A 25,043-nucleotide genomic window follows, 5' to 3' on the forward strand; every position below is an offset into this window, starting at 1 on the left:
ATGAGCAGGGGGTTCTCTTTCATTGGGCCTGGGTGACACAGATCCTGCCATTCTTGCAGAAAGGCTTAGGCAAAAGGTTGTCCTTTAATTCCCTCTGGGTACAGGTGGCAGCCTTGGGCTGCCTCAGGGACAAGGTTCATGGTACAGCTCTTTTGGCGCACCCGGATGTGGTGTACTTCCTCAGGGGGACGAAGCATTTGAATCCCCCAATCAGCCGTCTGTCCTTCCTGGAGCCTTAATTTGGTGCTGAGGGTCTTATGTGAAGCTCCTTTTGAACCCCTTTAAGAAGGCCACCTTGAACGATCTCTCTCTAAAAGCGGTGTTTTTGGTGGTGATCTGTTCAACAAGGAGGGTATCTGAGCTCCAAGCTCTTTCTTGCTGGGAGCCCTTCTTGCGCATTTCCAACTCTGGAGTCTCCCTTAGAATGGTTCCCTCCTTTTTGCCCAAGGTTGTATTGGCATTTCATCTGAATCAATCTGTGGAACATCCGGCTTTTCCTAATCTCCAGCCGGATGTGCCTCACGCTAGGGAGTTGAGGCATCTGGATGTCAGAAGGGTTCTGTTACAGTATCTTGAAGTCACGAATTCCTTCAGAGTTTCAGATCATTTGTATGTCTTGTGGAGCGGCACTAAGAATGGTCACAAAGCATCTAAGGAGACCATAGCCTGTTGATTGAAAGAGGCCATTGCTTCTGCTTATATTGGTAGCGGCCAGCCTGTACCTGATGGATTAAAAGTGCATTCGACTCGTTCTCAGGTAGCTTCCTGGGCGAAAACCCAACTGGTCTCGCCAAAAGAAATTAGCAGGGTGGTGACCTGGAAGTCTCTACACACTTTTGCTCGACACTACCGTTTAGATGTCGAGGCACCAGATGTCAGCTGTTTCGGAAGCAGTATCATTCAAGCGGGACTCTCAAGGTCCCACCCTAAGTAGGGGGCTTTGGTACATCCCAGCAGTCTGGACTGATCCGGGTACATACAGGAAAAGGAAAATTGTTTCTTACCTGCTAATTTTCATTCCTGTAGTACCATGGATCAGTTCAAATGCCCTCCCATTGAGGGGGTTGTCACTCAGTTTTTTCTTGAGAGTTCGCTCTGTTTTTTCCTTAGCTGGAAGAAGGCTACATGTTTCTCCTTATCCTGAGTTCCATTTTTTTCACAAGTTCATATTATTCTGGTTGGTTTCCTTCTTGTCCTTTGCTTGATCTACAATGTTTATTATGTTCTGCTTTGGTAATTTTCATACTGAAGAGATGCAATTGGCACACCAGTTTGAGAGGGTGCTCTTCAAGTTTTTCTCTGTCTCCATCTGCTGGAAGGGAGGCAAAACCCAGCAGTCTGGACTGATCCATGGTACTACAGGTACGAAAATTAGCAGGTAAGAACCAATTTTCCTTTTTTCTAAATATTACCTCTACTTTTGATTTGGTCAATCACATGATTTTATCTAGACTGAGTACATTAGATATTATTGAAAAGGTTCTTCAGCAAATTAAGATTGGAACATCCTATTCTAATTGGTACTCTCCTAAGGTAGGAGTTTGTCAAGGATTTATTTTATTTGTAGTTTTTTAAAAATATTTTCAACCACTATGTATTTTATTAGATTTGTTCAATGCGCAATTTAAGGTATATGCAGATGATGTTCAGTTGTATTTTCCTGTTTCTAGTGACATTCAAACTGTTTTATTTCAAATTTCCTTCTTGTTTATCAGTGGTGAATGAATGATAATTAATGCCTTGATTTGAAATACAGCCAAAACGGAAGTTCTTTGGATCTCTAGAAGATCACAACCAAGAGATTTATTATCTGTTAGGCTTCCATTTTGATTCTGGCCTAGGGTATAATTATCAGCTAAAATCTGTTTTGTCCACTGGTTATTTTAAATTAAAATTACTCCAACATTTACAATTTTTGATAAATTGATCAGATTTTCACACAATTATACTGACATTTGACCTAACCACAATCAATTACTATAACTCCCTTTATGTTGGCGTTTTTAAAACTGATTCATGCTTTACAACTGTTGCAAAATTCCGCAGGAAAGTTCCCTCCGAGGCCGCTCTGAAATCAGAGCGGCCTCGGAGGGAACTTTCCTTCTGCGTCCCCCCACCTTCCCCTCCCTTCCCCTCCCTTCCCCTACCTAACCCACCCCCTGGCCCTACCTAAATCCCCCCCCCCACCTTTGTTGGGCAAGTTACGCCTGCTTGAAGCAGGCGTAACTTGCGCGCGCCGCCTCGCATCCCCCGGCACAGGCCGGGACCGCCCTCCCGGCCCGCCCCCGAACCGTCACCACGTCCCCTCCCACCCCTTTTACGAAGCCCTGGCACTTACACGTGTCCCGGGGGTTTGCACGTGACGGCGGCCTATGCAAAATAGGCGCGCCGGTGCATGAGTGCCCTGCGCGCGTAAATCCAGGAGGATTTACGCGCGCAGGGCTTTTAAAATCTAGCCCATTATGTTTTATTTATTTGAAATGCCGATGTATGTATCAGTTGTTTTGTCTGCTGCCTTATTTGTTTTTGCATGATTTTTAATGTTTATTGTAACCCGCTTATCATGACCTGTTTACTATAAGCATGCTATAAGAATGTTTTATTTATTTATTTATTTAAAATTATTTATATATCGTTTTTACAATAAAAGTATTGAACAAAGCGGTTTACAATAAAATAACGAGCAAAAAGAAAAAAAAAGGAAAAGAAAAATTACATACATAAAATTATAACTAGACTAAGTTAAAATTAAGGATTAAAATAGAAATCAAAGAGGAAGGAATACAAAGAATGGGTAAATTATGGTAATGTCTAAGCATTGAGAAGTGGAAGGATTAAATGTGTTCTGTGAGGGAAGTGGCAAATACTTTTGAAAACCAATATGTTTTAAATAAATAAATAAAGGGTAGCATGGGTGTGAGCCCTTTATGCTGTGGCATAGTTGTCACAGCCTCATAGGCGAACCTACGAGAACTATGCCAGTAGCTGGCAAATGCACTCTGTAGCAAGACAGACTGGAGCTTCACCTGTGCCAGTTGCCTCCCCCCCCCACAGGTTGAGCTCTTGGGTTCTGGCAGCCGGCAGGTCTTAAGCAGGACCCTAAGAAGGTGAAGAGAACTAGAGTCCAAAAGTACACCAGGATCAGGGTAGGTAGCAGAGTAATGGAGTCAGAGAGAGGCCAAGGTTGGGGCGGGCGGCTAAGAAGAATAGTCAGGACCAAGCAAGAGGTCGGGTCCAGGTGGCAGCTAATCGTGTTCAAGTCCAAGCAAGAGGTCAAGAACCAGAGAGTCAGAGCAAGGATGGACGAAGACACACAGAGAACAATGGACAAGATTGACTAACAAGGAAGGCTGGACGAGGCAAGGCTGGAAGACCAGGCTGGATGAAGAAACGGGAATGCAGGACACAGGAACCAGGAATACTAGGCAATATGCACGGCAAAGGCAGAAGACCCATTGCTGAGGCATCACTGATAGTCTAAGGCTGCCTTAAGTAGTAGGAGCAGGTGATGTCATTGGATTCAGGTTTCCCATGCTGGGCCCTCTATAGGTGCATGCCTAGAGTAAAGTCTGGGAGGAGCAGGAACATGGCAGAGTCTGGATGCCTTGGCGTGTGAGCTACATTCCTGCCACATGCTGATTGAAGTGGCATCAGGCGATGAGATGACTCGTAACAATCAGCATAGGCATTTGAACCTTCATATGTTACTTTCACAACGTGATGGATGAAATGCCTTATATTACTTTAAAGAAATATTTCTATTGAGCCCAACCAAATTCCTTCTATCAATAAGTTATATTTTCTGTTTGTTAGTTCATTCTGCTTTTCAGCAGAAACAAATTTCTCAGCATGCCACAGAACTTTTTAATTTGACAAATTTTGGGGAGAATTCTGGTCCAGAGGTTATAGAGCAATGTATTAATTATTTATTTATTTATTTATTTAACATTTTTATATACCGGGATTCATGCAGAATTTGCATATCATCTCGGTTTACATTGTAACTGAAAAGGACAAGCATGAGGAATGCAAGTTACATAGAACAGGGTATTAAACTTGGAACAGATTACATGGGTAAAATAACTTAGTACATGGGTAAAATTACATGGGTAAAATAACTTAGTACATAATAGAGGATGGAGAAACTGAAAATTATCTCATTGTAATATTTTATATTTTAAGCTTGGTTTGAGGGTCTTTTGAAGGACTATGTGCTAGTGAGTAGGCGTTGATGTATCTTATTATCATGATTGGAACTCTTGTTCGAATAGCCAGGTTTTTAGTCTCTTTTTGAAGTTGATTGGGCAATGTTCTGTCCGGAGAAAAGAAGGTAGGGAGTTCCAAATTGATGGACCTGCTGAAGACAATGCGCGTTTGCTTAGCGAAGTTTTGACGTGTGTTGTTCGGAGAGTGTTTTTGTAAGCTGTTCTCGTTGGTCTAGTTGGTAGATGAAATTGAAGTGGAGAGTTGAGTTCAAGAGGAATGCCCTTGTGTATGGTTTTGTGAATGATTGATAGTGTTTTGTATAAGATTCTGTACTTTATTGGGAGCCAATGTAGGTCCCTCAAAATGGGGGTGATATGATCTCTCCTGCTGGTCTTAGTCAGTATCCTGGCTGCGGCGTTCTGCAGCATTTGAAGGGGTTTAAGGGTGTTAGCTGGAATGCCGATTAGCAACGAATTGCAATAATCGATTTTAGAAAATATGATTGCTTGGAGTACTAATCGGTAGTCTTGGAAGTGCAGTAGTGGTCTGAGACGTTTAAGGACTTGTAATTTAAAAAATCCCTCCTTAGCAGTGTTATTGACGAATCTCTTTAAGTTTAGTTGATCGTCCATGATGACTCCTAGGTTTCTCACTTGGGCAGCAAAGGATGGTTGATTTATTTGGTTTGCGTTTGGCCTGGCGTTGTTACCGTCTTGAGAGATAAGGAGTATTTCCGTTTTATTGGAATTGAGAATTAGATTAAGGCTTGAGAGCAATTTGTTAATGGAAGATAGGCAGGAGTTCCAGAATTCTAGTGTTTTTTGAAGGGATTCTTTAATTGGAATAAAAATTTGTAAGTCGTCTGCGTAAATGAAATGTTTAAGATTGAGTTTGGATAGGAGCTGGCATAACGGTAACATGTAAATGTTGAAAAGAGTCGGAGATAATGAGGAGCCTTGAGGGACTCCCATAGAGGAGTCAACGGGGTGGGATTCATTGTTGGTGATTCTAACTTTGTAAAATCTGTTTTGTAGAAATGACTTAAACCAATTTAATGCGGTGTCTTTGATTCCAATGTCTGCTAGACATTCCAAGAGAAGGGAGTGATTCACTGTGTCGAATGCGGCTGATAGATCGAGGAGTATGAGTAAGCAGGTTTGTTTTTTTTCAAGATTCAGGAGTATTGTGTCAGTTAAAGAGATTAAGAGAGTTTCAGTGCTCCGTTCTTTGCGAAAACCAAATTGAGATGATGCTAGAATTTTGTTGTCGTCAAGGTATTCCGTCAGTTGTCTGTTTACTATTTTTTCCAGGATTCTAGAGATGAAGGGGAGATTTGCAATAGGTCGGAAGTTGGCTGGGTCATCTGGAGAAAGGTTAGGTTTTTTCAGGAGTGGTTTGAGGATTGCGAGTTTCAACAGAGCCTTGAATTAGTGAACAATTGATAATGTCTGCGATAGGTTTGGCAACTGTTTTAGGGATGGCTATAAGTAAATTAGAAGGGATCGCATCAGTGGGGTGTGAGGAGGGTTTAAGTTTTTTTAGGACTGTTTCGATCTCTAAGGAGGAAATAAGTTCAAATTTGGTCAGAGTTGTGTTCTGTTGGAAATGTACTGAGTAGAGAGAGGTCAAATGTGAGTCCTTGTTGGCATTTAACGGTGTTATAAGGTCTGTGATTTTTTTCTTGAAGTAAGTTGCTAGTTCAGCGGCTTTTTTGGCGGCTTGATCGTCCGGGATGGATGGGGGGAGGATTTGTTACTGAGCAAGATATTAGCAAAGTAATGAGACTATATTTTAAGAATTTGAATTCTATGTTTTGTGATCAAGCTGTAAGGGTTTTTCCTGATATAGCTAAAATAACCCAAGAAAGAAGTATGGGTTTTCATGCTTTAAGGCAAGACGCTATTGTCTTGGGTATTTCCTTTATTCTCTATTAGCCTTGTAAAAGTATTATAAAATATAATTATTGTTTTATTTTCTTTTTTCACAAGCAATTGAAGTATTTTTTGAATTCAGAAAAATCACTGATATCTTCTTGAACTCCCAGTCAGGCCTAGATTACAAATTCATTATGATGTAGTTTTTTCCTTGCTTTGCCATTTCTTATATATGTTTTCTTTAGGGCTCCTTGATTTTCTGCTTCTCCTCAAAAGTTGTATGAGATTGTAATGGGAATCTGTTTTAATGTTTGTTTCATGCATGCAAAGGATTCTACAGTGCCTGAAGCCCTACTAACCTTCAAAGATTTCCGGGCTGTGTTGCAAACCTTAATTTTCTTGAACCTAGACTATTGTAATTCTCTATTTCTAGATCTACCTGCATACCTCTTAAAACCATTACAAATATTGTAAAATACCTCAGCAAGACTCTTACTTGGATCCAAGAAATTCAATCACATTTCTAGATCACTGATCTCTTTACACTGGTTACCAGTTCACTACTGAATCCAATTTAAAGTACTAACTTTAATTTTTAACATCTTTCACTCAAGTAACACCAATATGATAGGCATATCACTGCAACCCTGCACTCCCACGTGATCATTAAGATCCCAAAATAAGGGATTACTGTCCGTCCCCAACATACAAAGCTCACACCTGATACAGGTAAGGGATTGTGCCTTTTCCATTTCTGGATCAAATCTGTAGCATCAGTAGCATGGTATCTTCTTCGTGTTTGAGTAATTGCCAGGTTCTTGTGGCCTGGTTTGGCCTCTGTTGGAAACAGGATGCTTGGCTTGATGGACCCTTGGTCTGACCCAGCATGGCAATTTCTTATGTTCTTATGCTCTTAACTCCCTGCCCGGAAGTCTACGATTGATTCCTGACAAAAAGAAAATTAAAAAGGAGCTAAAATCATGGCTCTTCAAAAACACATACAACCTAATCTAACTTCTATAAGAAGAAAAGGGTCTATAAACGACACAAAACTAAATAATGCTTTAATACAAATTCTCTAACAAATCATTTCAACATAGTGTTGAACAATTACTCGTGCTTACCCTACATAATGATCTATTCATTTTACCCTCCACATTTTGCACTATCAATCTTTCTAGTATTGACCTGGATTATAAATGTATTACATTGACTTTTGTACTCTTGTCCTTTCAAGTACTGACATGTTTTATGAATGTACTGAATTTGACTTATGAATGTGCATCCCTAAATGATGAATGTCTTTTCAAGTAATCTAGGATCCTTTATCTATGAATGTATGTTTATTGTGAACCGTTGTGATCTTTACTGGAATGATGGTATATAAAACTTTCAAATAAATGTGATATTTTGATTTATTGATTCCCATGTGTGTTTCTATGTATAAGCCTTTAGCTTTTAAAATTATTAAATATAAAGTTTAAAAGAAAGATTATATTGTTGGAACTCTTTAGGTCCCTATTGAACATTCCCTCTGATTTCTAAAATGTATTATTTGCCCCAGAGAAAAAGGACTGAATCTTGGGAGCAAGTGTTTTCCTCAGTAGATTCTATTAATGTCTCTTAAATTTTGGAAAAATTAGATTATGATCTTTCTACTTCTCCTGCAACTTTATTTGGTTAAGCTAGCTTTATATGCTAATTGAGAGTTACTTCTTAGATATATATTTTTTAAAAGTCATGGTGTTTTATTTAAAGGGAGGAAAAATTATGTTTCCAGATCTGGCTCATTCTACTCAGAAAAGGAAGAAGCAATTTCTGTTATTTAGACCTCAGTTGAATCAAATGGGAAATAAATTTGTATTGCATTACCCCTGTAAATATGTTGTTAAGCTTTGTGGGTTATGTTATATCTTTTTAAATCCTGTCAGGTCTCTATCTTTGTTTCTCGGAAGATTTCTCCTATTAGTAGTACTCCCTGATCAGAATTTGTATGCTCCTGATGAGTCCAGACAATAGCAAATGTATTTATTTATTTAGTTTTATATACTGATATTTGAAAATACATCATGTCGGTTTACAGAAAAAACAAATACAATTAACAAGAAAATAAAATACATCAGTAAGAAATTTAAATAGGAAATACATAATAAATAAACTAAAATATAAAAAATTATATTCATAAAATACTCAATAAAATACTAAAACAAGGCAAAAGAGGAGCATTATTCAATTGGGGAAAGCTTGCTGAAATAGCCATGTCTTTAATTTCTTTTTAAAATTCTGAGGATTTGCCTCTGCTCTCAAATTTATTGGTATGGAATTCCATAGATTTGGCCCTGCTAGGGAAAGTGTGCGTTCTCTAAGTGTGTTTAGGTGGGCCAATTTCAGAGAAGGTATTGATAGTAATCCTTTGTTTGCTGAACGCAAGTTTCTCTGTGGTGTGTGGGAATGTAATGCAGCATTAAACCATTCAATTTATTCATTGTATAATGTTTTATGTATTCGTGTCAGTATCAGCTTTTTGCTTTGTATTATTTCTTATGGCTGTCTTAGTTTAACTCGTCTCCCCCTTACATTATAGTTTAAATAATTATAATTTGCTTAGTTTGTATTCCTAGTTTCCTTTCTTTGGTAATTCCTTCTGAAGTAAGCTTGTAACTTTATAATGAAAATCAGTAAAATATTAATGGGGGAAAAACATATCTATGATCGTTGTCCCAATCATATAGTTTGAAAATTGCCCTCCTACATGCTAGTTTGGAAATGTTTGAACAAATGGTTTATATTCCTAGAGAGTTCTGAATTTCTCTTTTAGTAATCTGATTATAAGGCCTTTGATGCAGTGGTATGGTTCTAAAATGTGTTCCCCTATGGCGATGCTGTCTTACTGTTTCTTGTGGTTTGTAAAAGGAATCACCTTATATATTTTTTTCTGCTGACCTTTATTTCTGTACATTCAAGTGGACTAACAAGGCAACCATATTACATGTTACAAAATTAGATTGTAAACTCTGTGGGGATAGTAACTGATTGTAATCCATTTTGATAAACACTTTGAAGTGCTGAAAAATCTAAATAAATAAATAAGCATGTATTTAAATATTTGAAAGTACAATTTATTTTGTTTTAAAACACTTTTCTGTCACCATCTGCTTATGATGCCTCTTTTATTCTATAGGTGGCGCTCTGTTTTTCACCTGTTGGGAATAAGCTGCGAGTCCGGAGCAGGAAGTTCCCTGCAGTAGTGAATTGTACGGCTATAGACTGGTTCCATGAATGGCCACAGGAGGCGCTAGAGTCTGTCAGCCTGCGCTTCCTACAGGAGACAGAAAGCATTGAGGTGAGAGTACAGTCAAGTTAGCTTCTGTCACTGGTGCCAATGTCTTGTTTCTGAGGCTGATTTCTTCCTTTAGCAATAACTGTGCACCAGCTGTCTAATAACCTGCAGCCTTGCTTCTGGTGCTTAAAGGAATCAGCAGTGGAGAAATGCAGACAACAGAGCATCAGCTGCCCACTCACTGCAGGGGTTTCAATAATGAATGAAAACCTTGATTCTTTCAAATGAAAAGTACACAGATGCTTTTTTAAAAAAAAACTTGGACAGTAGTAATAAATTGAATCAAAACATTGGACATTGTGTGTTGATGACATGTCAGTGAAATGTGCCACACATCGCAGAGCATAAAATCTAGAGGAAATGAATTTTGGTAATTTCTGAGGTCCTGTTTCATTCATAGATTGAAGGGCACTGAAATATGAGCAGGAGGGTATGTATCTCAGTGCTCAAGAACCTGAACTTTCATGGTATTTTACCATCCTTGAAAATGTCCATTTAATTCACTTTCATACTAACTAGTGAACAAGGAGAGGAAGTTTCAGGCAGGATTTTTGGATACGCATAGGGAGGAAAACTTTATAACAAGCGTGCGGGGCACCCATATACATGCATGTATGGGCGCGAACTCACATGCGCTAGCATTTTGTATCATTTGTGCATGTGCGTGCACATTATATAAAATCCGCCTCTTTCGCGTGCATGTGTGCGCCTAATTTTAAGCACTTGAATGAGCATCTACTAATAGTGCATTTTCCTCAGGAAATGTCAGCTTTTACACGTGCGAGTGCTGTTATTTTATAACATGCATGCTTGCAGGAGATGACCGGTTTAACCAGTTCATCCACCAGCTTGCCCTGTTTATCTCTAGGTCATCTAGACCTGCCCCGGTTATTCAGCCTGCACTCCCCCCAGATTTTCCAGACATTTCACCCAGTTAGTAATTGGCTATAAAGAGTGTTCCTTTTACTTACACCTGATAAATGGTAGAAGAGAATGGGCTCAGGTAAATAGGCGTACCAATTGCACTGATTATAAAATAGCAAGTTATGTGTGTAACTGTTGGCCCTGTCCCTTTTTAAGCACACCAATTTATTCACACTCCAGTACTTGAGTGTATGTGTGCGAGGTTTATAAAATCAAATGGATACACGTATGTGCTATATGCACGTGCATCTGCCAATTTTTGTGTGTGTGTCTCTTTTAAAATTCACCTTTACATCATCAGGCTCCAACACTGAGGCAAACTTGCCATTGACCTGCCTTTTTTTGCACTTTTGGATTTGGATTTTAGAGTTATTTACTAGCCTTTCCTAATCCAAGCTCAAGGTGATTTACAAAATTGGGTACAGTTGGTAGGTTCTTGCCAAAGAGGGCTTACAATCTAAGTTGGTGTAGGCAACACAGGTCCTGGAGTGCTAAAAATAGATCTAATTTTCAGGATATCCATAATACATCTGCACGAGTTATGTCTTCACTGTATGCAAATACACCATGAATTTTCAGTTTGGATGTTCTGAAAACCAGACCTGTTTGTGGCACTCCAGGAACAGAATTGCTTTCCCCTTGTCAGTTTTACCTGAGACAGTGGAAGTTGACATAACTGCACAAGGTCACAAGGAGCATCTGTAGAGAAGCAGGATTTGAAACCTGGCTTTCCTGATTCTTAGTCTGCTGCACTAATCAAGAGGCTATTCCTTCACTCCATTTTTGATTGGCTTGTCTTCCTGTTTCCTTCATCTTAATTGATTGGTCACATCTACCTGCAGGCTTGAAAGATTAGATCCTACATGGTAATAATGCTGTCATTTGTAGAAGGTGCTGAGTTGTAAATCCCAATTTTCTCCTTCCTCCTTCTTGAATTTATTCTCCCATCCTATAATACTTCCTTTCTCCACCATCTTTTTCTCTTTCTTCCCTTCCCTTTCTTTCACCCCCATCTTCTTTATGCTCCTCCTCCACATTATCCTCTTCTTTGCTTTTAGCTTCATGCAAAACCTCTTCCCTCCCCTCCCCTCTCAGAACTGTTTGCAGCTCCTGGTTGAGTGCCAAGGAAAGACTCCACATAACTGCAGCTTCTTTTCCTTTCAGATGTGCTAGATCACACACACACACACTCTCTCTTCTCAGCTCTTCCATTGCTCCTCCCTCAACAGTCCTGAGTCAATTTCCCCATCCCACTCCTCTCTCAGCTGTGTTTTCTGAGTGGTACTCAGCTCAGGTTCTTCTATTAGGCAGACTAGGCAATTGCTCAGAGTGCAGTAATTTTGGAGGCAGCCTCAGGGGGCTTTGCTGTGCATCAGCCTACAGAGAAAGACACACAATTGATTGTCTAGTTCTCAAGCAGCAGAGAGCGGCCCTTGCTCAAGCCCCTCCCAACCCAGGCAGTATACAGGGAAAAGGAGAGGGAGGACAAGAAGATCCACTCTGCACTCTAATCCAGCCCCTTCTTCCCTGTCAGTCAGGCATAGAGCAGAGAAGATTTGGATATAGATATCTTTATTGGCAGGACAAATGTATACATGATCCCAAAGTAATAAATAAAGACGGTCATTTTCAAAGCTATTTCCACGGATAAAACTGTTTTACCCATGGAAATGGGCTTTAACCAAATTGCCCTCCACCTCCTGAATATGCAGGTAAAAGTATGTGCAAACTTTACCTTTTGCATTTTCAAGAGTATGTCTGTAATTTTTTATACAAAATTATCGGCATACATAATCAGGTTACATGTGTGCGGGTAGTTTTAGTGGAATTATTTTCAAAGGGAAAGTACAAGCATACATTCTCTTTAAACACTGGTGTAAAATCTGTGGTAAAAAGTACCTGCAGACTTTACACTAAAATGAGCAGTTGTAAAATTACCCTAAAGTAGCTAAAAAAAATTTTTTTTTTAAAGATTTACAAAATAACTGTAGGATAAAATTACAAGGTACAGAGAGGACAGTTCTGAAGTTTTAGTGCTGGTCTATATTGTCCTGGTCAGATTATATTTCTGGCCTGCTGACAGGATACAACATAATTTGCTGCTTACCGCTGCTGTTTCTCCTGTTTCCTTCCAGGATTATACAGAGTTTTTCCTGCTCATTATTTTGTGGAAAGTCTTAAATTTTCTCTGTCAGCATTGAGAAATGAGCATGTGTGTTTTGCACTGTATAGGAGAAAATGTTTCCATTTCTGTTTCTCCAATGTTGCATTGTATATAGCCTGGCTTCTTGGGATTTCCAGTTCAATTTTTGTCTGCATATTGCTTTTTCTAATATGTGGTCACTTATTCTGTAATGGGTGACGATCTGTGTTTTGCATGTATGATCAAGGTAAGATATTCTGCTAGCATGTAGTTTCTGTGTAAGGATCAGTTGTTATGTTTTCTAATCTGCACCTCCCAGTAGGAAATGTATTGGTGTTCTATGGTAGTTCCAATATTTGCATTGCTGCCTTTTCCTTGGCTGGATTGTTGCTGAAGTCATTCTGCTCCCTAATCTAGCACCTTCCCTCCTGACTTGTTGAGGAAAGCAATGGTTTGCGATGCTTAGGGTAATGGTGTTCAGTTCACTTCCAATCCTAGAGGACAATAAATGATCAGGTTTTCAGGATATCCCTAATGAATATGCATGAGAGAGGTTTGCAAACAATTGAGGAATGTGCATGCAAATCTATACCTTGCATATTCATTAGGAATGTGCTGAAACCCGATGTATTTGTTGCCCTCATGGACAGGAAATGAATATTACTAGTTTAGGAACTACTGATTCCTCTAGGCTGGGGTAGGCAACGCTGGTCTGGTTTTTAGGCCATCCACATTGAATATGCATGAAATATATTTGCATACAGTGGAGATAGTACATGCAAATATATATCATGCATATTCATTGTGGTTATCCTGAAAATCAGATCTGTTTGTTGCACTGCCTAATGGTTAAGGTTTTTCTTATTTTACTCCACTGAGAGCTTGATTACGATTGGATTATAAATGAATAAAAACTCCAGAGCTGGAGTTGCATACCCCTGCTCTAGGCTGCTCCTAGAGAGAGAAATGCCTGTGTCAACAAATATCTTCACATAGTACAAACTCCTCAAACACATTGGTAGTCATGGTGGCAGTGAATTAGCATCAGTGCCTTGGAGAAGATAGAAGTTCTGTTAGAAATGGGACCAAACATGCTTAGACAATCGCAACAACACAAAGCAGCACTGCAAAATAGTGATTATGCTAGGAAAGAAATCCCTTTCAGACTAAGCTTCTAACTGAGGACTGTAAAATAAGAGAAGCCTCTTTGTGAGATTCAAATAACAGTGAGCTGGAAGACAACAGTAGTTTAGCAGCTAGTAGACACAGGTGGTAGGTTTAATGTATACACTTGAGTCTGCCACTTCGAAAAACTGACAGAAGAATCATAAACATATAATCATCCGAAAGAATCAGTGTATCTGTAACTTATTATATTTAGAATAGCAAAGCAGGGATGGGGGAAGTTGCTGGACGCATGAGATTCAATGAGAATAGTTCTTGGAAAACAGTTTGTAAAATGTAATGAGCTGTTTACAACATGAGTTGTAGCAGAGACAGCAATGGTTTATTTTTTGCAGACAGCCTGTCAATGGAATAGACTTCATATAACTCTACTAATGCAGCTAAGCCGCTTCCCATGGTGCTTGCATGGTAGCTGCTGAGCATTTTTCTCTAACAGTGATTGCTAATTACCATAAATCCTGTAGCTTGTTGTAGTAAAGCAGTCAAATGTCATCTATGGTCCTGAACTAAGTCCCAAAAAAAACTCATTTCACTTTGGGTTTATGCAGGATTTGAATCTGGGTCACCAGAAATGATGATGGACTAATTCAGTTATCTCCCCCCCCCCCCCCCCCCCCCCCCGAGATTCAGTGCTTACTGTATGGTGTGAATAACACATTTTCTACTCATACTAGCTTAATATTTTTTTCTTGCTATCTGCTCTAGTCTTCCATTAAAGAGTCTATAAGCAAGTTCATGGCTTACGTCCACACAAGTGTCAATGAGATATCACGGACATACCTGAGTAATGAGCGGCGCTATAATTACACTACACCTAAGTCCTTCCTGGAGCAGATCAAACTTTACCAGACCCTTCTGCAGAAGAAAGGGAAGGAGCTGACAGCCAAGATGGAGCGTCTGGAGAATGGACTACAGAAATTGAATAGCACATCTGCACAGGTCAGAGCAACTCTTCTAGTGACCAAGGGGAAGGGGCAGACTAGTCAAGCCTTGGCAATCTTTGTCTGCTGTTGTACTCTATTTTACCCTCAGCACTGCTCTGTTGAGTCTTTTTAGATGTGTACAGTGCCCCCGTCTATATTCATTCAAAGGTATGCCCTTCAGAATTGCATACGGCCTATACAAAGGCAGTGTGAAGTTTGCCTGGGAATGGAGTGATGGTTTCAGGGTTGATACAGGAAGAGAAGGCAACAGTTAATGCAGTAAGAGAAAGACCTTAGAATTTGTGTGGGCGGGATGGCTCCCATAGCCTGAATCCTGGGGCAAATAGAAAGAGAGATGGATTATAGCTGCAACCAGTTCTTTATGGATAGCTTTGCACATCTGAATTCCAGGGCTCCCTGTAGGGGGAAGCATGGTTTCAAGGCCCTTTTGCATTAAATGCAATACAAGCCCCTTTTTCCTTCTCTGGAAACAGCATTGGTAAGTCAGTCTTTTGCATCCAAAAATCACACTGAGAAGCAATGTGGTTTCTAACTTTACTGATAGTTGATTAAATGACTGAAGAATATTTACAGCACTTAACTTGGATTTCAAATAAAACCAAAGCAGAAATAGGTAGAAGATTAATACATTTGTGGCTTCATTGTTCTAGTAAAGTGTCTGATTCTCTCTGGAAGCTAATTCCTTGACACTTGATCTCCTTCTCTTGCCAATCATTCAGATTAAAATAGTTCAATCCTCCTTCTACTCCCAAATTTATCACACAGCTTCTCCCCACTGTAGAATAGTTAGACTAAAGTCCCAATAATTTATCAGAACGTAAGTCCTAATTCTTATACTTTTCCTGAAGCCTCCTTAATTATTTTAAATCTCCTTGACAGTACCAGTGGAAACTCTCCTCTCAAATGCAGCACACTTGAATCAGCAGCAAACACAATTCCTAAATACCTTCAACACTTTCCCTTTGGTAATGGATAGAATCCATTTCTCCTCTGATGAAAACTTCACTCCTCAGGCTCTTCCTAGGTGAAAGACACCTCTTTCCAATGGAAACTGATTCCCTGGTACCAAGGCCACTCAATTCCAGATGGGGAAAAAAAGAGTTTCTTACTTAAAATATAGGGAAAATAAACAAGAGACAGGAAGGGTGGAAAAAAACTTCCTTGGCTCAAAATAAGTAGATAGTTACTGATAGAAAAACAACTGAAGGTCAAAATTCCTCTGCACCGACAGATCTTATATCTTAGAGGAGTAATAGAACATTGCCAGAGTCTTCCCTACTCCTTGATCTAACTTTGCTCAGGGATGCCCCAATCCTATACGAAAAGGTACCAAGGCTCTCACAGGGAAATTCTTAAAATTTTGAAAAAAAAGTAAACCCAGCTTAAAATAAGTCTGTCTGTCCAGCAAGCCTTAAGGGAAAAACCTACTAGCTTCTCTCATTCCTTAAATTGCAAAATTTAAGAGACAGAAGCAGAGAGCTCCTATCTCCAGGAAATCTAACCAAAACTTCCACAACCTTATGGTGCCTAGTGGTGAAAAAGGCTAAGGCTACACTATCTCAGTCTCCCAAAGGAGAAGCAAAATACAAGCCCCAGTTTACTCTGAACCTCCCCAGCTAGTTAGTGCATTCCTTCTGGTAAGGAAATCATTGGTTCCTTACATGTGAAATCTGCTTTAGATAAATGATACCAGATTAAAGGACATAGATTATCTTGAAGTTTTAGGGAAACATATTGCAACCTGGGTAATAAGATATATAGTTATATACAAGGGCAATGTTTCCCAATTTTTTTCAAGCCCAAGACACACCTACCTTAACAGAAATGTTGTGTGGCACACCATCTTTCACAGAGCAAGTGGTGCAGATATGGAGAGGACCCAGAGCCAAAAGAAAGAGCTAGGGAAGCACTGAAAGCCCCATGAGTATCTTCCAAATTTTAAAGCAAATGGAGAAAGGAGACAGAGACACAAACAAACCCATCACGATGGATTGTCTCTCTCTATATACAAGTGCAGGAGAAGTCAGTGCGGTGTGGGCAGCTGACTTTGTTACTTACCTTGATTGCCTCCACTGTACTGCTCCCAACACTCAGGCCGATTCTGTAAAGTGTGCTTGGCCGCGTGCACTGTTTAACGGGTTTGGCCATGTGTTTTCGATGGGTGTCTATTACCCCTTATACAGTAAGGGGTTTATCGTCTCAAAATCGCACAGCCAAACCCCCTGAAAACTAATAGCACTCATCACATCCAAATGCATGTTGATGAGGCTATTAGTCAGTCACCCCGATTAAAAAAAAAACAAAATGTGCGGCCAATCTGCACATTTTACGCTCATAAATTAACGCCTGTCCAAGGGCAGGCATTAATTTATGAGCAACCCGGAAAAATGTACAGATAAGCAGAAAATACTGTGCCGGCCAGTCCGGTTAGGAGAACAGACACTCAATTTTACTGGCATCCATTTTCCTAACCGATACAGTCAGCGGGTTCGGAAAACCAACGCTCGTAAAATTGAGCGTTGGTTTCCTGAACCCGCTGACAGCCACCTCTCCTGGGCCAAGGAGGCATTAGGGGCGCATAATCGCCCCTAGCTCCTCCTTTTAGCATGACCCCTCATTTAAATATAGGATTGCGCGCCCAGGAGATGTGGTTGGGCGTGTGTCGGGAGAGCGGGCGCTCAACACGGAGCACCTGTTCTCCTGCGATCTTTACTGAATCGGCCCGAATCAATGTAAACCACATCCAGTACTCTGTGCATACTCCACCTGTGTTACTCAGCCTGAAGATAAGATTGAGGCTAAAAGGATTCAAAGGAAGAGGCTCAGGAGGATTAGGTGCTAAGTGCAACATGTATGCTGCACAAAGCAAGGTTTATCTGTTCATGCATTGCATGATGCTTATTAATTACCATCCTCAAGGGTTCATGCTGTAGCTAGGAAAATGAGGCAAGCATGATTACATGTTGATCAGACTTGCAAAATATCCAAGGTTGTTAAAATACTACTAAATATGTAAAGGTCAAAACGTATGTTCAGGTTCAACACTGAGTTTCATTTATGCCTTCTGGCTCATTACAAGAAATCACATGTCTTACAAGAATTCAATCCCATTAGCATATATGAGATAAAATTATAATGCCAACTAATTAGAAAACTATTATGCACACACAAACTCATTGGTGTGTACATTTAGAGGTGGTGACCTATTTACTGTATCAATGTGATCTGAGGCTGCTCCTGAATTGCCTTGCTGGTAATCTCACTCCTGGATTATTTCATTTTCTTGAATAAAGATCCTTCTCTTTTAGATACTGGTAAGTGTTTATTTACAGCCAGAACAACTTTACCTTTTGTAACCAGGAAAGATAGATTAAGACAAATGTATTATTTTTAACTGTGTCCTGGAAGCATAGACTTTCTCAGGGTTGCACAGAAAGTTCAGGGCAGGTTTGAGTCTTGGGGATAAATTCTCTCTAAATTTTGCAGGGCATGTGCTAGTGTGCACTACTGTTATGCACATAACCTTTACAAGTGAGTGGAGTAGTCAGGGGACAGAGAAGAAGGGTTCCTGTCCTTATCCTCCATCCTTAGCTGTTTGAATCTTCCACTCCCCATCACCATGAGCTTTTTTGACCATGGTGCCACCACCTACTGCTGCTGCCACCAGAGATCCAAGCTCTGTCTTTCTCCATCTTTCACTTCTGAGCTTCCATCTCATCTTTCAGTGCCATTTCTTCTCTTTTCACTCTTCTTTAACTTTTCCTACATTTTCACCTCTCACCTATCTCTTCACTTCATTTTCCTCTCTCCAATCCTTGAATTCCTTCACTTTGTCTCAACCCTCCACCTCTTTCTCCTATTCCTTATCTATATCATCTCTATAATACTTCCTTTCACATTTTGCCACATTTCTTACCCCATTGTCACCACCTATCCTCCATTTATCTTTTACCTAGAATCTGCCCCTGCCTCTTTCTCCTTTTTACTCCATTATTAGTTCTTTTTAGCTCCCACCCCAGTATTTATCCCCTATCTCTTTTCTGCCACACCCTTGCATTTGCTCCCCTGCCTCCCTCAGTTTAGGTGAAGAGTGAGTGCCTGTCCTGCAGCTGCCAACAAGCCCTGTAGTATGTGTCAGCACCACAGGAAAATTGGTTCTTACCTGCCAATTTTCGTTAATGAAGTACCACGGATCAGTCCAGATGAGTGGGTTTATGCATCCCTACCAGCAGATGAAGGCAGAGAACAAAACTCTGAGACACTGCTACATAATCAAGAGTACCACCTGCAGTCCCTCAGTATTGTCCTGTATCCAAGCCAAGAGGTCCACTTTAGAAAACCCCAATAAACCTTAGGCGAATAGAGACTTAAAGTTGGAGTCCCCTGCAAATTAGGAACCCTTGACTTAACGCAAACATATACCAAACTATGTATAGTTTTCATTACTCTGAGCTGGCATTTGATAGGATCAATCAGCTTAGCCATATCCAGAAGCGAGGAAGTCTTTCTTCAAAAGGGGACGGGTCTCTGGACTGATCTGTGGTACTTCAGGAATGAAAATTAGCAGGTAAGAACCAATTTATCCTTTCCTGTTTGTAACCCGGATTAGTCCAGATGAGTGGGAGATACCCAAGCCCCTCTGTTCTGGGCGGGACCCAGCATGCAATACACTCTCCCCAAACATCACTTCCTCTGGAGCCTGCACATCTAAGTTGGTAATGTTTGGTAAAAGTGTGAAGAGAAGACCACGTTGTCGCACGACAGATCTCCTGCAGAGAAAGCAGTTGACACTCCACTCATGAGGTTGCCTGTACCCTAGTAGAATGCGCTCGAGACCCCTCCAGCACCGGCTGGCCCTTACAGATGTAAGTTGATGCTATTGTCTCTTTTAACCAGCGAGCAATAGTGCCCTTGGAAGCCTCATTTCCCTTCTTTGCTCCACTGAACAGGACAAACAGATGATCTGATCTCCGAAAGGGATTCGTCACCTTGAGATATCACAAAGGATACGACTCACATCCAATAAGTGAAGTTCCCTAGCCATAGAAGAATTGGATGTCAAGTTTGGAAAAGCCGGAAGCTCAACCACCTAATTAAGGTGAAAAGAGGACACTACCTTTGGTAAAAAGAAAGGAATCATGCATAAAGAAACACCATTGTCCGAAAAACGCAGAAAAGGGTCCCTACATAACAATGCTTGCAGCTCAGAAATTCGGCTAGCCGAACAGATGGCCACCAGGAAAACAGTCTTCAGAGTTAAATCCTTCAATGATGCTCTCTGCATTGACTCAAAAGGGGGCCACACAGCACCCGACGAACCAAATTCAAATTCCACGCTGGACAGATCTGCTGCACCAGAGGATGCAGATGCTTTGCCCCTTTCAGGAAATGAGCCACATCCGAATGAGATGCCAGTGGTCTTCCCTGAATCCTACCATGCAGGGAACCCAAAGCTGCTACCTGGACCTGAAGGGAATTATACGCTAACCCCTTAGACAACCCACTCTGCAGGAAAGCCAAGATCTGCGGGATGTCCAACGTTAAGGGCTGCACTCTATTCAGCAAACACCAGGATTCAAAAACTCTCTACACCTTGACATAAGCATTGAAGTGGAAGGTCTCCTTGCCTGAAGCAAAGTTGCAATCACCGGTTCCAAATATCCCTTCAAACGGAGCTGCCGCCAATCAAAAGCCAAGCCGCTAGACAGATGTGATCCTCCCAGTCTGAAAATACAGGTCCCTGTTGAAGTAACCTTGTAAGATGAGCCAAGCGAACGTGCCAGACACAGAAGGTCCACAAACCACGGTCGATGTGGCCACTCGGGTGTCACCAGAATCACTCCGCCTGGATGAATCTCATTGCACTGCAGCACCCGTCCTTCGAGCGGCCATGGAGGAAACATATAGCAAGATGTGTGTTGGCCACGGTTGCACGAGAGCATCGATGCTCTCTGATCTGACCTCACGTCCGCAACTGAAAAAGCAATCCGTTTTTGTATTTGCTGGATTCGCCATGAGGTCTGTCCCCTTGAAGCTGTTCAGGATCATCCAGGCTATCCAACTAATCGCCCTCCAGGGTTCGCCCGAGTCCCAGCATCCGCAGGGTCCCTCCTGACTCAATAGGCCCTCTAATCTTTTTGACCGTCGGAGACTTCCTATTTGCCCCTAACTCCTTCCTGGCTAAATAGGCCTGATGAAGGAGAAGCACAAAACTGTGGAAAAGGCCTCCGGGTCTGAAGAGGAAGAGTCCTGATCGGCTCCCTCATGAGTCTTATCCCATCCCCTGTCACCAGCAGGGTTTTTTCCTAAAGGAAAAAGTGTGGGAAGGGAATCCAGGGGCTCAGAAATGGCAGCCTGCACTTCTGCATGTGCTGCCAAAATGGCTGCTGGCTCCTCTGACCTCCCCCACCGGAGCCTCAGGAGGCGACCCAGCCACCTGAAATTTTTTGCCGCCCCCCCCTTCCCCCCGAGGCACATTTGCAGCAAAATGAGGCCGCATCGAGGCAAGGTTGCCTCAGACTGCAGCTGTGTAAAAGTTTGCCATGCTGCATGGGAGCTAGCATGTCAGGACGGTTGGACCTGCACATGCGGTCAGGCCTAAAAATAAAACTCACCGCTGTCCTGGTGCTTAAATTCAGCTCTCACCCAACCCCGATGAAGGCAGGGAATTCGGCCCGCTCCCTCTGGCCTGCCTCTCGGCAGGAAAACAAATGCTTACCCACTCCTCAGCACTGCACAGAGCCTCTGCTGCTGCCAATGTCCCTGCTTCATCTCTCTCTCTCTCTTTTTTTTTTTTTTTTAAACAAGGCCACCACCAAACAAGGGGAAAGAACTACTCCCCTGCTTTTGGAGATAGGCTTAAAAATCAGATCTCCGAGAGAGCTAAGGGCCCAGAGGGGGAGAGGGAACCAGAACCCCTGGCTATCTACCACCCCTTGCCAAAAAAGGACAAGTCCTGACAGGGATTACCAATCCCCCGCTCACCTTGCTCCACCCGCAGGATGGCCCACGAAGGAACCTAAAACCTCGGGGAGCCGAATCCTCCTCTTATCTTTATTCCAAACACCTCTAGACTTCAGGCTTGCACTTCTACCATCTGCTGGAGTCTGATAAATACTGAGGGGCTGCAGATGGCACTCTTGGTTATGTAGTAGTGCCTCAGAGTTTTGTTCTCTGCCTCCATCTGCTGGTAGGGATGCATAAACCCAATCATCTGGACTGTTCTGGAGTACAAACAGGAAAAACAGGTTCAAAGCTTTTGAGCTAGCATTTCTTGTCTGCTGATTTCTGAACGATAATGTTTGTAAACTGTGTATTCCTCTTCATCCAATTAGACCAATTCAGGCAAGTGGGTTATGCACGCCAACCAGCAAATGGAGATAGAGAACAACAGGCTCACTGATGTCACTCCTTAAATACCTCTGCGCTGACACCAGCCTGTCAGTATTCTCTGTCTCCAGCAGAACACTTCCTGTGTTTGAAGCAAGGCCCTGGTTAGGCCAGGTGAATAGAAAAATTCTGATGAGTAGCTCCTGAGGTGACAGATGAATTCTCCCTCCCTCAGTTGAGCCCGAGCCCTAGACAGAAGAGGATGTCTGTGTGGTTGGCAGCTCCTGAGATGACAGCTTCAGGCTCCCTCCTCAGTGGAGCATTGCCATGGATCAGAGGTCTACCAGTGTGGGTACTTGGTTCCTTCTTTAGCCCCTCCCTTCAGCTCTACTCTCCCTGAGTATTCAAAACCAATTTAGGTTCAAAACCTTGTGTTTCCTCCTTCAGTGGTGTACTCCAGGAACAAAGAGGTTCCAGGGGGTCTATTTCTCCCCTTCCTGTTTTCCATGCTCTCAGGATATGTTTGCTGTTTCCCTTTTAAAGTCTTGAATCTGTTTCTGGCTACAGCAGTAAAGTAAAAAAAAAAAAATCTATAAAGGGGAATGCTAGCTATTCAGCAGCCAGAGGTTCATGGCAAATGGAGAGAAGGGCTGTCATCTGTTTGGGCGGAAGACAAGTCCTATATGTGTACTTGGTTTGGGCATTTTGGACTGCGGGCAGTACTTGAGGAGGAGGAGGAGCGATGGCATGGGGGAATGCAAACCCATGCTCTGCACAGTATGCAGTCTTAATGCAGTGCCTTTGTAATAGGGCTCTGAGTGCTGTTGCGGGGATGGAATCGTGTGAGTAAGTCTACCCAGTCTTTCAGTGTGTGTGTGTGTGTGTGTGGGGGGGGGGGTTCTGCGACTGGCAGCATAGGGTTGGGTTTTTTTTTTTCAAACTGTGGGTAATGGCTGGGAGCACTGGTGGCCATTTGGAAATTACGTAAAAATGGCATGTGCTGGTCAGCAATTTGGTGCTGTCTGAGGTGTACCTTTATTAATTTGTTGGAGACCATGTGTCATTCAGCGGCAAGCATAATGGTGGAACAGAACCACTCTGTGCTTGGCATCTAGTTTGAGGAAAGTAGTAAATATTGCCAGGATTGCTGTGGAGTTCAGGACCGCAATTGTGGGATGTGTCTGCAGGGTGATCACCGGCTAAAAACCACATTCAGGCGACGCTTTTATGCAGGGTGCCATTGCTGGATCTGCCTCTGATCCTTAATATCCTTGGTTTCGAATGGAGCCCAGGTTAACATATCGTCCAGCATGGAGGAGCAAAGGGGTTTTCAGCTTCAAAAAACTTCTTTTCAATGGGGCTTTTATCCCTTAGCCAAAAAGGGCATGTTGTGGATTCCGTGGCCACTCCAGCTACTGCAATGCTGGGGAATTTGGTCCTTCTTCCATAGCCCTGAGGGGCTGGATTTTTGGTTTCCACAATCATCTTTTGGCCACCACGGCTGCCGAAATACTGGGGTATTTGTTTCTCCATTCCTTGACCCTGAGGGACATGTTTTAAATCTCTCAGTCCCTCTTAGGCCACTGCAGTAGCAGTGAAAGTAATACATGATTCCTTTGTGAAGGCTAATTCCTTTTGGCTCTACATTGTATGTCAAAGGTTTCTTTTTTGTTAAAGGTCTACAAGTTTTTGGTTTTTTTTTAATGAGACGGGGTATAGTTTTAGGAACTCCTTGCAATTTCCCAGGATCATTGTCCTCAATTGTAGCCCAGGGCAGAGCCGGGAACAGCTTTTTCTATGCCCAGGGCAAATATTCAGAATTAGACCCACCCCTCACCCCCCACCCTGCACACACACACACACACACAATTTTGAGTTTTAGTTGCAAAGAATGTGGTTTATCATACATTCCACATGACAGTGAGCCTGTAAAACCAATATAACTAATATAATGTAACAGTAATAAGTTATTCCACAAGAAAAACATCTTTATTGTTAAAGCAGTAGAACTGCCACCCAGATTGCACTCATTCAAGAAAATAATCAGGCACAATATAGCTCCATACAATAACAGGCTAGGCCAGGGGTGGTCTGTCTTATGCATACAAAATTATAAAACTAGAACACTCAGCAGTAAAGAGGCTTTTCAAGAGAGCAGAAATTGTCCTGTCCCCCCCCCCACCAAAGGGCTAACGCTGTGTGTTTTTTGTTCCCTATCTCCATCAGATTGTCTCTTCTCACATTCTATCCAGCCTCTCAGTCTTCCCCATCTACCACTCTTGTCCAGCCTCCCTCTCACTCTTTGTCTCTCTACACTCTGCCTAGCCTGACTCTCCCCTAACCCCCCACACTCTGTCCAGCCTGTCTCTCCCCCAGCCCTTACACTCTGCCCAGCTTGTTTCTCCCCACCCCCAACACTCTGCTCAGTCCCCTCTATCTCCCAGTCTCCACATTCTGCCCAGCCTCTTTCACTGACTCGCTACACTCTGCCCAGTCTTTTTCTGTCCCCACCACTCCCTACTCACTCTCTATGGGCGGAAGGGCAGATTAGATGGGTTATACAGTCTTTTTCTGCTATCATGTTTCTCTGTGTCTCCCCTACCTCCATAATCTTTCTGTAACCGTCTCTTTTTAGTCAGTAAGGAGGTCCAGACAACTGATCCGTAAAGATAGACTTTTATTGCCAGCAAGATGCAGCTAAGACAAAGGCTTAGTACAACTGCATGCCCCTCCCCTCCAGGAGCAGACTCTTATGCACTTTACAGTTCTTATCTTTTACACATGCGTTCTAAGCATTGCTGAGCGAGCATATTCCGGCTGAAGGGGCTACTGACCCCCTCCCTAGACACCCTGGAACTTTCGTGAAACTTCTCCCATGTTCTGCAGGAGAGGCTGCTGGGACTTGCAGTTCTGGAAAGGAATTTGCGAGTCTGCAGTAATACAGCCCTTCACATAATACATCCATTGTTCTAATCTAGGTTACAGCAGTGAAAGCTTATCAGAGAATAAGAACAGCGAAGCCAAAAAATGAAAATGTGCAATGTGCTGACAGAGAGTTTCTCAATGTCCTAATTACAGCTGTATTGCAGACTGTAAGT

General features: G+C 42.0%; 1 protein-coding gene across 1 annotated transcript in view; it reads left to right on the forward strand.

The window, feature by feature from the left end:
* The window catches only part of DNAH9 (dynein axonemal heavy chain 9), a 1,128,006-nt gene that overhangs the window by 628,396 nt on the left and 474,567 nt on the right, over nucleotides 1–25,043 (forward strand). The window contains exons 47-48 of the mRNA XM_029600235.1: nucleotides 9,262–9,423; nucleotides 14,378–14,611. Coding sequence (XP_029456095.1) covers nucleotides 9,262–9,423; nucleotides 14,378–14,611 — 396 coding nt within the window. The remainder of the gene's footprint in view (nucleotides 1–9,261; nucleotides 9,424–14,377; nucleotides 14,612–25,043) is intronic.

This window comes from Rhinatrema bivittatum, chromosome 4, assembly GCF_901001135.1.
Source record: "Rhinatrema bivittatum chromosome 4, aRhiBiv1.1, whole genome shotgun sequence".
NCBI lineage: Eukaryota > Metazoa > Chordata > Amphibia > Gymnophiona > Rhinatrematidae > Rhinatrema > Rhinatrema bivittatum.